Genomic DNA, 15,612 nt, shown 5'->3' with positions numbered 1-15,612 from the left:
TCAGGTGTCTTTGCCTGCTTTCTTCTTGCTGTGATAGAATACTGACCAAAAATAACTTCAGAAAATCAGACATTTCTTTCAAATTGCAGATAAATGTCTACCATGAAGGGAAGCCAGGACAGAAGCTCAGAAAGAAACCTGGAGGCAGGAACAGAAGCAGAGGTCATGAAGGAACACTGCATACTGATTTGCTCCTCATGGCTTGCCCAGCTTACTTTCTTATACCACCCAAAATGACCAGTGCAGGGTGGCACCACCCACAGAGGGCTCTCCTTCCCAAACCAAGCACTGATCAAGAAAACACACCACATATTTCCCTTCAGGCCACTCTGATGGAGGCATTTTCTCAACTAAGGTACCCTCTTCCCAGCTGACCTTACTTTGTATTGAGTTGAAGACAATGAAAGAAAGAAAGAAAGAAAGAAAGAAAGAAAGAAAGAAAGAGAAGAATGGAGGAAGGAAGAAAGAAAGATAGAAACTTCTAGCATATAGGGTAACACATTCACTCAACCATGCCATTTTTCAAAAATATGAATGCTAGGTTTTCATTTTATGTCCATGTGCTTTCTCAGCAGAGGCACGTGGATGGCCATCTCCCCATCTTCGATCTGTACTGTTTTGATTTTTTTTTTCTCGAGACAGGGTTTCTCTGAGGCAGGGTTTTCCTAGATGTCTGACCTTGAACACACAGACCTGCCTGCCTTCTTTGTGGAGTTTCGGGGTTATAGCCTTGTGCCTCCAAAAACCAGTTCATTTCTCTTTTTTAATGCCAGTTTATTTAGCTTAATTTTAGTTAATTTTCTGAAATTGTATACTTCCTTTTAAAACCGAACCCACTGATTTACTTTAGCAAGTGACTTGCTGTTGAATTTGGCATAAATTTCCAGCCAATCTGGTACAGGTCTGTCTTTAGATTAGAAGCCAGCCCTGTATCTCCCTGCTGAGTCCCTTCTGGTCACCTGGTCCTGTCACTCAGAACTCACCAGCCAATCAGAGCCTCGAACAGACCCGCCAGGCAGATGGGCGGGCTCTTCCGGGAGTCAACTTCCTTGCAGAGGTTCTGCTCTCTCAGCACTGCCTCTCAGGATCTCTCCAGGGCGGATAGCACGTAGGCTTGGCATCTGCACCATGGTGAGTGAGGGGTTGCTCTCCCCAGACGGAGGAGTGGCCAGGCTTGGCGAGAGAGGGGCCGCTGTACCTAAACTAGGTGGAGCGGCCGCTGTGGCTCCCGGCCGGTGTAGTGGCCGGGTGGGAACCAGCAGGCAGACACTGAGTTTCGCATCTTCCTGCCTCAGTATTCCTAAACTTGCCGCTCTCTGCTGGCAGCCTCTCAATCCCTTCACTGCCCGGGCTGTGTCTGCACAGAGCCGAGCGTCGGGAGCCGCAGATGGTGGTGTCTGTCGTGCTTATATTGTCGCATGTGAAGTAAGATCGCCACACTTGCCAAATGCGGAGACTCCTGGTCTCTCCTGGGTCTTCAGAAGTTCTGTACTTTTAACATTTAGGTTTGGGAGCCGTCTGTAGTTAACTTCGTGCGGCTTGTAAACGGTTTCTCCTGTTTAGAGTAGCGTTCCACTACTAAACTGTGATGTAAATGAGTATAGTTGATAATAGAATTAATGTTAAAAGGATTTAGCGGTTCTTAGGAGACATTAAGTCACAGAAAGTAGAATTTAAGTGAGGGAGGGCTGCATCCCAAATATCCAAAGATGAGTAGCATGCACACCATGCCTGTTAGAATTAGTATCATGAGTTACAATTGTTTGTTCACCAGGATTAATCAGCCATTAAGCAACATTCCTATAACAAATGAGACAACCATGATTTACAACCAGCCAGAAGACCCACTTCCCCATCAAAGGCCTCTGACCTGTTACTCAGGCACCATAATGGGGTCACAACCTTGTGTGCCTAGAAAGTATAGCAATTCCAGAACAGCTGTATTTTTCAGCTCTGAGGAAAGCAGTTGTGACTCAGTGTCCCCTGTGCTGATTGAGGTGGACTTGAATACTCTCTGCAACCCCACAGGGCATTGCCCTTGCTATCCTCTTGGCTAACCATCATACATTCTTAGATTACAAGTATACTGCTCCACTGAGCTCTAAAATTACCAGTTTGAGTCATACATTGTGACTGTCCCTTGCAGTAACAATGAAAGGATTTTCGTGTGGAGCATGGCTTCTCCCTTCAGACCGGAAAAGTAGAAAGGCTGTACTGTGTACGCTGGAGGGAGTAAACACTCTGGACAGTAGCTAGATCTTAGACTGAAGTTTAAGGCCGTGGGCTGCAGGGGTGTCCATTACAAAGAAGGACCTGATGGGGCACAGTGAGTGACTTAATGTGTAATTCCCATCATACATTAATTCCTTCCTTGTGAATGAAGACAGACACTGGTGGGTGTACAGTTTAGGGAGGAGAGCTTGAACTCCTAAGTATTTAGTTTCCAATTAGTGAACTCTTCCATGCAGATATGTTCAATCCTGGTTGACACAGTGAAGTCAGTTCAGATGTTTGCAACACAGGCCATTGACTGTAACTCCATGTGTCAGTATACAATACTCAGCAGCTAACATTTTATATGGGACAAAGTCATGCGTTCTCTTATTAATGGCATTCTCCCTACCAGGGAATTGCTTACTCTGTTTCAAAGTCAGTATAACTAAGTGTTCAATTATTTCTATCATTTTAAGAAGTCAATTATTGATTATCATTTTTCAGATTTCATTTTCTTCAATGACATGACTGCTAAAATCTCTTTGTTTCTATTTTCCAATGTTTCCCAGTTTTTGAATTTTATTCTATTTTTTAGTGCTGTTTATTAATTCATCTATTTATGTCAGTATATAGCAGTGATTTTCAACCTGGTGAGGCATAACTCCTTTTAGGACATCAAATGAACCTATCACAGGACTGGCCTCACACCACCAAAAAGTACAGATATTTATATTATCATTCATAACAGTAGCAAAAATATGGTTATTAAGTAGCATTAAAATAATATTATCAGTGGGGCGATCACTACATCATGAGTAACTGTATAAAGAGTCACAGCACTAGGAAGATTGAGAACAACGTCTTTAGGTTAATGTCTCTGGTAGCGCAGGTTCACATCATACTATGTAACTGAGAATTGCTGTAAACACCTAATCCTGACTCTGCCACCTAGTGTTGCAAAGACAGTCCTGCAACTCCTACCAGGCTGGACCTTGACTGGTCTGTGTGAAGGAGAAATAGATCAGTGAATGAGTATCCTCCAATTTCTGTAGATTTTATTGTAAATTTACAAGTGAAGTGTGACCCATGTTAGAATTGAGTTCACTGACTAACTGTAAAGCCAGTGTTTTCACAACAGACAAAGGATGGGCAAGAAGGAGGGTAAAAGCTTTCCTGCTGTGACTATAGTTGACATTAGCTGTGAGTAGTTAGGTGATCAATTTTAGATGTTCCATAAATGTCCCGTTTGGACATTTCATGGGACCACAGACCACACACAGGGCCCAGTGCCTTGGAGGATGAACAGGAAGTACTCTGGGAGAATGGAAGATTTTATTAAACTACAAATTTCCCAGATTAGGGTCTTGTCTGACTATATGTGGAAGGACAAACCTGGAGGATGTTTGCTTTTTGAAACATTCGATCTCTGCTCACCCAGTAGGGTAATTGCTAATGTCTTGAAGCCCAACTGAGTGGTCCTAGAGGGACTCTGGTTGGTAATTAGGAGCACCAGAGGTAGTTTACAGGTTCTTTCCAGGATTCTTTTGTTCTGCTCTTGGGACCTATAAGGAGGACCACAAGCCATGCCATGGTGAATGTAGGAGCGACTGTCCCCAGACCAGGAAGAGCAGGTTGGCTGAACTGTCAGAGCTGCTTGGACAGGGATGAACCATGAGCCAGACAGGTTCTATTGTTCTCTGTGGTGATCTGGGTAGTGGACTTTGGCCTCTGAGCTTTGTTGAGAGTGGGGGGGACTATGAGCTTGTAATATTGTTGCCTCACACTATGTAATTGAGAAATGCTTTGAAAACCTATTTCTGTCTCTGCTGCCTAGTGCTGGGTAGATAGTCCTTCAACTTCTTCAGAACTGGGCCTTGACTTGTCAGTGAGAAGGAAAAATAAACCAGGTGATGAGTGACTTTCTCTGACTTTCAGTGTATGAATATAGATGAAGAGGGTGAGTACATAGGTCAAGCTTGAAGCTGGGAGATTCACAGTGCAGAAAGGGAAAGAAAGGACAGTGGCTGAGAACTTTCCTACATCAATAGTAGTTGAGATTAGCATTGCGGAACCAGGTAATCAATTTTAGGTGCTCCACAAATGTCCTGATGGTCATTTTTTGATGTCCACAGACCGGGCAATAAAGAATCTGGATGAAGAACTGAACTTATCATGAAACCAAATTGCTATAGTTACAGTAGTTCAACCAAAATAGATCTGAGTAAAATGTGACCCTGCCTAACAGGACTGTTATTTTCCTGGTTTTACATATACACCCTGAGATAAAAGGTTTGAGAAATCTTTGATGTGCTCTAATATAAATCCCTTGTTTCTGAAGCACGTGGCCATATATCCTGTTTCAACTTTTCAACATTATTTTTTGAGATTATAACTATATCATATCCACATTCTCTTTCCTGTCCCAAGCCTTACCATGACCCCTTAATATCTTCTAATCCATGGCCCATTTGTCTTTAACAACAGTTGTTATTGTGACTTGTGTTGGCTGCAGAATTTCCCAGGTGTGAGGCAATAGGTTTGCTGAACTGCACATTGAGTGTGTAATGGAATGTGCACACAAAGGACCATGTGCTTTGGATGAGGAACAGGGTATACTCTAGGAAATTGGCTGAATGTGTACTGAAATACAAACTTTCTGAACTAAGGCCCTGTCTATTGGGCTGGGAGGGCAGAGCAGGAAGTTCTGTGCTGTCTGAGTCATTTGATCTCTGACCACCCATTAGGGGAGCTGGTAATATTCTGAGGCCCAGCAGGGTAGCCTTAGCCAGTGAGGGACTCTGGAAAGTTTTAGTAATCAGGAATAAAAGTGGAAGGCAGCTGGCAGCTTCTTTCCAGGATCCTTCTCTACTTTTGTTGTAATGAGTTGTAAGAAAGACCACAAGCTATGCCATAGTGAGTGTAGGGTGTGCAGAGAAGGTCTGTTGATCTGTCATTTCTGCTTGGATTTGGATGGACCATATGCCAAGCTGTGGTTCTATTGCTTTATGTACTGACCTGGACATTGCTCCTTGTCTTCTGAGCCTCCCTGTGTATGGATTTCCTGGGGAGAGGGAGACTCTGCAGCCCTGGCATGGTAGGATATTATGCTTGTAATCTTACTATCCAGTGTACACACAGAGTAATACTTTTGGTGTGCAGTGGAAGACATATTTGAGAACTGATAATCTGGTTTCTAGAAGTTCTGAATATTGTGGTCTACTTTCAAGTTTGTCTTATAAATGTTTCAAGTAGTTTAAAAGCTGGTAGAACTACAGTGATGTTGAATTAGCAATGCATGGCTAAAATGTTTCTAACTTTCTGCTACCACCAGCTGCAATGGTGTGATTCATTGATGTTTAGTTCCAGGGGACAAAGGGAGTGTCTGACCTGCAGAGGTTTCGTAGGTGTGTTTGGTGTTGGGCAGGTAGATAGTGCAGAGTCTATATCTGTGCTATCATCCATGTGACAGGAAGCAGAAATTATTCTATATTGTTTTGGGATTGGGCATCAGTGGGGCTGGGTTTACCTGAAAACACAAGGAGGTCTAAGGGGCTTCAGAACCATAGCAGGAGATCATCTCTTTTTGCAGAGAGGGCTCTAGAGCATGGGGTCTCTCTGGAAGAAATACCAGTAATTGGAGGGTCACAAAAAACAATTTAAGGATCACTTTGAGGTAATTTGTGAAAATTGTGAAGTCTTTATTTATTTATTTTCTATATACATAGTATTATAGGTAGCTGGATAACATTGGTCAAGATCACATGTTTCCTGACTAAGTTTCCTTTGGTATTTTGATTAATTGCTGACTCTATTTTCCTGCCTTTGTTCTTGGCTTTCTCTCTATTCTCTTTATTCTTTCCCAAATATCATACACATTCTTGATTGATCAGTTTTGTGGTAATATTTTTTCCCTGAGACATGGTTTATCTGTAGCTTTGGAGCCTGTCCTGGAACTCTCTCTGTAGACCAGACTGGCTTCAAACTCATAGAAATCCTCCTGTCTCTGCCTCCTGAGTGCTGGGATTAAAGGTGTGTGCCACCACCACCCAGAAAGAAGTCATATTGTGTCAGTCTGTGTACTATTCTTTCATAGTCATATTGATTTCTCTGTGTGCTTCCAATATGAATGTAGCCTTGTAATCAGTTTTTCTGTTATAAATTGTTGGGAATTGTTGTTGTACTATATTCATTTATGGTGCAAATTTAACATACACATCATCTTAATATTGATGCATCATGTTTCCAAGGATAGTTTATTTTCTTCTTTATTTATTTACATTTTGTTGCTCTAGTTGCTAATCTGTGAGAGACTTTTGGTTTATTGGATAAACAGTATTATGGATTTTGGCAGGTCGTTCAGCAAATATTCATTTTGGAGGTGACCTGAGTTCAGATACCTACACTTAAATTGTGAGGTTCATAACTCTACCATTTCAGATCCAGGACATGTGAACCCCTCTTCTTTGTGTTACTTGTATACATATGGAAGACATTCTCACTCTTGCACAAACATATGCAAAAATAGCAATAAACTTTTTTTCAAAAGTGTTTGTGACTTATAAAGCAATAGAGTAAAACAAGTTGCTTTAGGTGTACACTGATTCTTTAAAAATCTGTTATCTTAGGTTTTGTTTTAAAATGTTTTCATTTCCTCACTCTCATTGCAGACTTACAGGCCATCATCAATCAGCAGGAGCAAAATGGTGTCTAAATGATCCTAACAGACAAACTTTTCTTTATTATAAGATAATGAAATGTTTTTAGTAGTCAAAATTATTTTCTACAAAGTTAAAACATGAGGTTTCAAAGGAATCTCTCCAATTTTGGTGGAACAACCCTTCTCACCTGGCCATTATCTATTATTGGTAAAAGATAAAGAACTGACGTGTATAGGATGAGTGCTGGTCGGTGATTTTGTAATGTTTGATTTTGGTTAGAATCTTGTAGTTTTTATTTAAAGGACCATAATGTGTCTTTGTGTTGTTGTTTGTCAGGGCTACCCTTCTATGTTATTGATTTTATTAATGTTATTTAAGTATATTGCTCATTTTCTGGAAAATAATGGTTTCATCAATTTTGTTTTCAGGTTTCTCATGTTATGAATTCCTTGAGTTTTTTTGGTTTGGGAAGTTTCTGTAGAGAAACTATTTTAGTTTTCTCTTCCTTATCTTAGATGTTTGCCTCTTTCCATTTCCTGGCATATATATGTTCATGTTTGTGTTTTGCTGCTTAAAGATCCAAAGGCAATGTACTAATCATGTTTAAAAACTTCTTGCATATTATTTTCTCTTTCTTCTAATTAGCCTCAGCTATCAGCATGACGTAGCTTAGAGTGATCTGAGAAAGTACCAATTGAGAGTATGCCTAGATCAGAATACCTGATAAAGGTATCTGAGAGAGATTGTGTTGATTTTGATTGATATAGAAATGTTCTTCCACTGAGATGGCAGTATCTCTGAACAAGCAGCCCTGGAATAGATAGGAGTGCTAGCTGAGCACAAGACAGAGACAAAGCAAGAGGGAAAGCCAGAAAACAATGATTCCATATGTTTTGCCTTTAGTTATTAGCTTGAGTATCTATCCTAAGCTGTCATAAGGAGGAATTGTGAAATAGGGTTAACAAGCAAATAAACATGTTCATTACCTGAGTTGCTTTTGATTGCATAATTTAATAACGGCAACAGAGAAGAAAGTCAGAACAAAAATGGGACTCAAATGGGATTTTGTTGCTTCAAAAGACCTGGGAATGTTGACTCTGAGAAGAATGCTCAAGATATCAGAAAACTGGACAAAGAGCTTAATCAGCTGTTCTTGTAGAACCTAGATGGGAATGTTGAGAGTAATGACAGACATTGGTGATCAAGGTCATAGGATTTTAGTGGGCAGTAGGCTCTTCAGGGAACCATGGAGTTGGCCCGTGACCTATCTGGCTTGAGAGAACTGTATCATACATTTTTCAGGTTAAAGTCCATGGTTCCTGGGTCACAATATACCTCCCAGTTCCTGACAGACTGTTGCATTCCCTCAGGAAGTAAGCATTGAGGCTGATTTGTGCTTCTTTGTATGATCCCTTAGTAGTCAAGGAATCATGAATGCTTAACAGGACAATTGAACTTAGACATCAATCTTGTGTATGCTGTATAGCTTCTAAACTTCATTATATCCTGGTATAGACAGAGATTGCTTGTTCATTTCCCAACTGACCAGACTTGTAATAATTATATAGAAATTGTATTAATTAAGACTGCATATCCAATAGCTTAGACTTATTAAGTAATTTTCCCATCTTAAATTAAGCCATTTTTATCAATCTGTGTATCGCTGCATGGCTGTGACCTGCCAGTAAGGTTCTATCCACCATCTGTCTCCTTCAGTGGCTACATGTCATCTCCCTGACTCCGCCTTCTTTTCTCCTCTATCTCTGCTTGGAATTCCCATCTTGTTCTATTATGTGCTGCCACAGGCCCAAAGCAGTTTGGGAATAAAACATATTCACAACTTACAGAGGGGAATTCCACAACATCCTGGAAGCTACAACTGTTTGATCCTAGAAATTGCCATTATCTGTAGCATGAAGAGGCCAGCTTGTTGGGGTTTCTGTCCCACCCGGTACCCCACAGCCGGCAACTCCCAAGGAAAATCAATCACACAAAGATCTCTATAAGTTATAAAGCTGATTGGCCCATTAGGTCAGGCTACTTATTAGTTCTTATGACTTATCTTAACCCATTATTCTGATCTATGTTAACCATATGGCTTGGTACCTTTTTCAGCTGTCAGCTTACATGTTGCTTCTTTAGTGGTCTGTGCAGGAATGGCAGAGAAACGTCCCTGCTTCCCAGAATTCTCCTATTCTCATTCCATCACCTCTACTTCCTGTCTGGTTTTCCTGCCTATACTGCCTGCCTGGCCAATCAGCGTTTTATTAAAATATGATTGACAGAATACAGACAATTCCCCCACATCAATTATCTTCTGTTTTTGATAAATAAAAAGTCTCAGTGTTCTCAATAAAACAGTCACAGCCTTTTCTTGTTGTGGCCTTTCTAGCCCAAGTCTGGCTTCCTTCCTTGTGGCCCCATTAGGTGATCTTAGCTTGGTAGACAAGCACAGGTACTTAGAAGACTTCATGAAAAAATTATCTACAGATCATTTGTGCGATATTTTTGTCCTAATCTTTCTTATTCTCTCCATGTCCCAAGAAAGTGCATAAGCAGAATTACAAAGGAATAAACTGATTTTCTATACAAAATACTGCTTCTATTGGATGGTTATTTCTGATGACTCATTCAGGTCTACAGTGAAATAAACTAGAAGAAAGAGATGACAAGTGTAGCTGCAAGTTTCCCTCCCATCTGCCACCTCCCAAATAACCATTCAGAGGCTTATATTAATTATAAATATTTGGCCAATGACTCAGACTATTACTAGCTAACTCTTACAATTAAATTAACCAATATTTTGTATATATCTGCTTTGCTACCTGATTCATGACTTGTTACCTACCATCTTGTTCCTCTTGCAGCTCTTGGAGTCTCCTCAACTTCACCTTCTTTCTCTCTGTATCTGTTTGGATTTCCTAGCTAGCTATATTCTGCCCTGTCATAGGCTAAAACAGCTTTATTCATCAACCAATAAAAGCAACACACATTTTCAGCATACAGAGGGACATCGCACATCAGAAAAGTGTGTTTTGATAAGAACAACAATACTAGGTGGTTTCAGATGGCAGTCCAGTGGTTAAAACAATGCAGAGTTAGTTTGTCAAGGATTTTAGCACCATTAAAGGGAAGAGCCTGGCTGTACATTTGAAGCCTAGGAACATGCTCCAAGTGTAAGACTGTGTCTACCTAAGCCATTAACTCTTGGAAGGAGTACACAAAGTAATTTCTTGTCTCAGGGGCAACATCATATAAAACTTGCAGCAAATTTGGTCCAAGCTTGGTAGGGTCCATCAAATCTTGGCAGGATTACCTATGTCATACTGATTCAGAAAAGAAGAAAAATGCAAAATATAAAGGTCATGGATTCTTCTTTTGTGATCAGGTCATCACTATTTTGCCCGTCTATGTTTGGCAGAGTCAGTGCCCCAGTAAAGAAGAGATTGTGAGAGTTCATTACATGAAGTGGTGGAGATAAAACTGGGTCACATTTCAGACCACAGGATGTTGAGATATCGAAGCTATGGGACATCTGCCCTGAAGAACTGCATAGGGGTGTGGAAGTATTGATAAAAACATGTTTGGGGTCAGAGAACAGAGCTTAGCTATTTACTGACCAAAAGATGTCATAGAGGGGTGGAGGACTGTGGATACATAGGAGACAAGAAGTAGTAAGGTTGGGCTGAGAGAGGATCTTGACCTTTTTAGGATAGGAGGATGGAAGAGAAAAATTCACTGGTGGCTTTTCCACTGTTTCTCTGATCTTTCAGGTTTTTACTCCTGATATCAGACTCCCAATTTTTACTGATAAAGATTAATTAGTAAATGTTTTATCTGTCCCCCTAAAACATATACTTAATAAACAGAAAGGAGTATCAAGACACCTAGATAGAAATTGCACAATAGTTTATTAACTTTAATTTTTTCATTCTAATGAAAAGGAAATGACAGCTGTGTAGAAAGTTAAAAGTCATAACCTTTCATTTTTTATTTAGACAAAAGGGAAATTAATTGAAGATGTGTTACATCCATTTATGCTGTGGAATATTTGTTTTAACTCTGTGAAGCTGTGTTACTTTGCCTGCCTAAAATACCTGATTGATCTAATAAAGATATGAATGACCAATAGATAGGCAGGAAAGGGATTGGTTGGGATGCCAGGCAGAGAGAATCAATAAAAGGAGAAAGAGAGAAGGATTGAGAACCAAGAAGAGAAAGAGGAGAATGTCGGGGACCGGCCACCCAGCTTCACTGTTAGCCACAGAGTAAGAAGTAAAGAAAGGTATATAGAATAAAGATAAAATTCCAAAGACAGAAGGTAGATAGAATAATTTAAATTAAGAAAAGCTGACAAGAACCAAGCTAAGGCTGGGCATTTCATAGGTAAGAATAATACTCCATGTGATTTATTTGGGAGCCTGATGGTCGGCTTCCAAAAGATCCAAAGAGTAAGAAAACTAACTAGGATGGATCATCTGTGGGTATATGCCCAAGACTGCTACAATAGCTTGCTGGTGTAGATCTATTCCCAACTTTTTGAGGAACTTCCATTTTGATTTTCAGAGTAGCTTTATAAGTTTGTAAAAGCTTTTTTCCCCCATAGATAACCAGAGTGGTATAGCTAAAGTGTTGCTCGGCTCATGCCAGTGTATATTTTATGACTTTTTCAATGACTTGAAATTATTAGTCCTGTTAATATCCCAATATTTAATTTGAGAGGCTCAGAGTCACCTGCTTCTCCAGATTCAGGGGATCTGACACTCTCTTTCCTTATATATCACCTGTATACACATGGAAGACATTCTTTCTCACACATAAACATATACAAAATGTGGGGATAAATTTCTTTTCAAAAATCCTTGTGACTCATAAAACAATTAGAGCAAAACAAGTTGCTTTAGGTGTATAATACAAATAATACACTGTTTCTTTAAACGAATTTTTATGTTGCATTTGGTTTGAAAAAGTTTTTATTTCCTCCCTCTGAAGCAGACTTACAGGCAATCTTCAGTCATAGGAAACAAGATGGTGCCTAAGTGTCCTTAATGAATATAATTTTTTTTAATAAGAGAATGAGATTCTTTTAGTAATTAAAACTTTCTTATAAGTTAAAATATCTGAAAATTTTATACAAATTTCTCCAATTTTGATGGAACAGCATTCCTCACCCAATCCATTTTCTATTATCAGCAAAGGAGAGAACTAGAGTGCACAGGATGACTGCGGGCCAGTGATTTCTTCTTATTTAATTTTGGTTAGTTTCTTGTCATTCTTGTTTAAGGAACCATGATATGTATTTGTAGGCCTGTCTTGCTTTGCCTATGATACCATCTATATTGTTGATTTTATTAATTATCATCTAAATTTATCTTTATTTCTTTAGAAAATGATATATCTTCATAATTCTTTTTTTAGAAAATTTACTATATTATGAGGTCCCTAAGCATTTCTTGGTTTAGGAAGTTTCTGGGGAGAGACAGTGTTAGTTTTCTCTTCTTATCTGAGAGGCTTACTTTTGCCCATTTCTTTACCTATCTGTGTTTTCCAGTTCTTCATGTTTGATATGGTTAATATATTCATTTAGTGTTTAAAAAAACCTTCTTATCTATTATCATCTCTACCTTAATTAGCTTCAACTGTCAACATGATATAGATTAGAGTCATCTGAGAGAACATCAATTGAGTCTTTGCCCAGGTCAAAATTCCTACTTACTATATTTGTGTTGATTGATGATTGATGTGGGAAGACTCTTCTCTTCCACTGATGGTTTCAATACCCTAAGCTAATGGGACTGAGAGGGATCAGAAAGCTTGAACATGAGAGATTGACTAAACAAGAGAAAAGTCCAGTAAGCATTTTCCCCTGTGTCTCTTGCCTTCAGTTCCTAACTGAAGTTTCTATCCTAAGCTTCCACATTGTCGGTTGTGATCTGGAAATATCAGTCCAACAAGCCTGTTTATTTACCTCATATGCTTTTATTTAGAGAATTTAATCACAGCAAGAAATGAACAAATTAGGTCAAAATGTGGTACACCAAAAGTGATTTTTTTTTTTTTTTTGGGCTGGGTAGAATGTGGGAACGTTGTCTTTTGGAGGAATGTGAAAGATATTAGGACTTTAGATGGCAAAAGCCATATAAAACTGTACACAGAGCTTAATTAACTATTCTTGTAGGACTAGGAATATGGGGGGGTGTTGAAAGTAATGCACACAGTGGTGCTTGAGTTCATAGTATTTCAGTGGGAAATAGACTGCATGCAAAATTTATCTGTGGGTCATTTGTATAATATTTTGTTCCCAAATCCCTCCAATTTTTTTCATTTGCTGAGAAATTGAGTAAGGCAAAATTCAAAAGTTATTGGGTGGTTTCTTCAGCAAAGTATTGATTCTGTTGGGTGTTTGTTACTGATGATTTATTTAGGTCTACAGCAGGAAAAAAGTGGTATAGAAAGAAATGAAAAGTCCGTTTTGTGGAGATAGACAACACTAGGAAGATTCAAATGGCGGTCCTGTGGTGAAAGAGGGAGAAAATTTCAAGGAGTTTAGAACCATTAAATAGAAGATCCTTCTTATCATTTGAAGCCTGGGAAGGTAAATTAGGGTAAGATTCCACCTATCTAAGTCTTCCATTTCTCAAAGGAATAGGCAACTTGATTCCTAATCTGAGGAAGCTACTTCATGCAGATGCTGCTGGAACTCTGATCCAAACATGGTATCATCCATAATAACTTAGAAGCCAAATTGTGGGGGTGATCCATGTTGTATTTTTTTCTGGAGAAACGAAAGAAGCAAAATTTATAGGTCATAGATTCTTCCTCTTTAGTTGCATCCGTCTATGTTTGGCAGTCAGAAACTTAGTGAGGAGACTGTGATAGCTCATTGCATGAACCTGTGACGATGAAGACAGAGCTGTATTTTTAGATGATAGGATATCAAGATACCCAAACTCGCTCGCTCACTCTCTCTCTCTCTCTCTCTCTCTCTCTCTATATATATATATATATATATATATATATATATATGTATATATATAAATAATTTTTCATGGATAGTTCTATCTAAGCTCTTTGAAAATGAATGCCCACCTGTCTGAGGCAGAACTAAAGGGTTTGTTGTTTGCCCTATTGAGTTTTAGTGTTACTGTGAACCAATCTTCCCTCACTGTGTCCACAGTTCTCTCTCTTCAAAATGTATTCTTCTTGTAAACAGAGAATGATTATTCTTTTCCAGGGCACACAGACCTGAATATTCACAGGGATTATATTAATTACAGCACTGTTTGGCCTATTAGCTCAGGCTTCTAATTAAGTAGCTCTTTCATCTTAATCCATGGCTATTAATCTCTATATCACCATCAGGCTGTAGCCTACTGATAAGCTTCTGGGGTGTCTTTGTGCTTAGGCATGTACATGGCATCTCTTAGACTCTGCCCACTGTCTCTCTATATCTCTTCCTGCCTGGCTATATTCTGCCTTGCCATAGGCCAAAGCAGCTATATTCATTAATCAATAAAAGTAACACTTATACAAAAGGACATCACGCATCACTTTTCTTATAATCTATCCCAACTGCAGTTTCCCCTCCCTCCATTCCTTTCAGTCCTCTCCACTACACCCTTCTCCACCAGATCCACTCAATCTTCATTTCCCTTCAGAATAGAGCAGATATCCCAGAGATATCAATAAAGCCATACATAGCAAGTTGATATGATAGGCACATATCAAAGACTGGATCAGTCAACCCAGTAGAAGGAAAAGGATTCCAAGAGCAGGCAGAAGAATCAGAGACATCCTTCACCCCACTGTTAGGAGTTGCACAAAAGCACCAAGCTACACAATGATAACACACATGCAAAGGACCTGGTGCAAACTCCTGCAGGCTCCATGATTGCTATTTCAGGCTCTATGAGCTCCTATGAGCCCTACTTAGTTGATTCTGTGGCCTGCATTCTCCTGTGCCATTTTAGTTAGGAAAGATTTTGACTATGAAATTGTTTGAAATTTTTTTCTTTGCCTCTGGGGTGAGATTCTTCTCCTCCACTTCCTATTATTCTTAGTATTGGTCTTTTCTTAGTGTTTCAGATTTCCTGAATGTTATCTTTCAGGAAATTTTAGGTTTAACATTTTCTTTGACAAATATATGTATTTCTTTGGTCATGCTTTTAAAGTCTGAAATTCTCTGTTGAATGTCTTATTTTCTTTTGGTGAAGCATGCCTCTGTAGGTCTTATTTGATTACTTAGGTTTTCATTTTCAAAATTTCTTCGGTTCATATATTTTAATTGCTCCTATTTCTATTTTAAGGTCTTGAACAGATTCATTTTTTTCTGTCAACTATTTCTTTATGTTTTGGCTTTCTTTAAGGGGTTTATTAATTTTCTCCAATACCTCATCCTTTCTCTGTTTTCTTTAAGGGATTCATTTACTTCCTCTTTAAGGACTTCTGTTATCTTTATAAAGTTGGTCTTACTTATACTTCAACTGGGTTGGAATATTCAGGGCTTGCAATAGTAGGATAGCTGAAATCTGGTAGTGACTTATTGCTTTGGCTGTTGTTGATTGTGTTTTTATACTGGTGTCCAGGTATCTGTTTGAGGTATTTTGGGGTCTAGGTACCAATTTCTCAGTTTGTCTTTGTTGCATGGGTGTTTTGCTCCTTGGTTTCTATTTGCTCTCTAGTTTTCTGGTCTATGTGGCCTATGGTTGAACAGGGGCTCCCATCCCAAGTTAGGGCTGGA

At 39.2% G+C, this 15,612-nt stretch overlaps 1 protein-coding gene across 1 annotated transcript in view; it reads left to right on the top strand.

Annotated features, from left to right (window-relative positions):
- Positions 1 to 1,029: 1,029 nt before the first annotated feature.
- Positions 1,030 to 15,612, top strand: part of LOC148123183 (uncharacterized) — a 33,012-nt gene continuing 18,429 nt past the window's right edge. The window contains exon 1 of the mRNA XM_087903780.1: positions 1,030 to 1,131. Within this exon, the coding sequence (XP_087759906.1) occupies positions 1,129 to 1,131 (3 nt within the window). The 5' untranslated portion in view covers positions 1,030 to 1,128. The remainder of the gene's footprint in view (positions 1,132 to 15,612) is intronic.

Source organism: Myodes glareolus, chromosome 2 (assembly GCF_982192425.1).
Source record: "Myodes glareolus chromosome 2, mMyoGla1.1, whole genome shotgun sequence".
In the NCBI taxonomy this organism is placed as follows: Eukaryota; Metazoa; Chordata; class Mammalia; order Rodentia; family Cricetidae; genus Myodes; species Myodes glareolus.
This window is presented reverse-complemented; position numbering and strand designations above follow the sequence as displayed.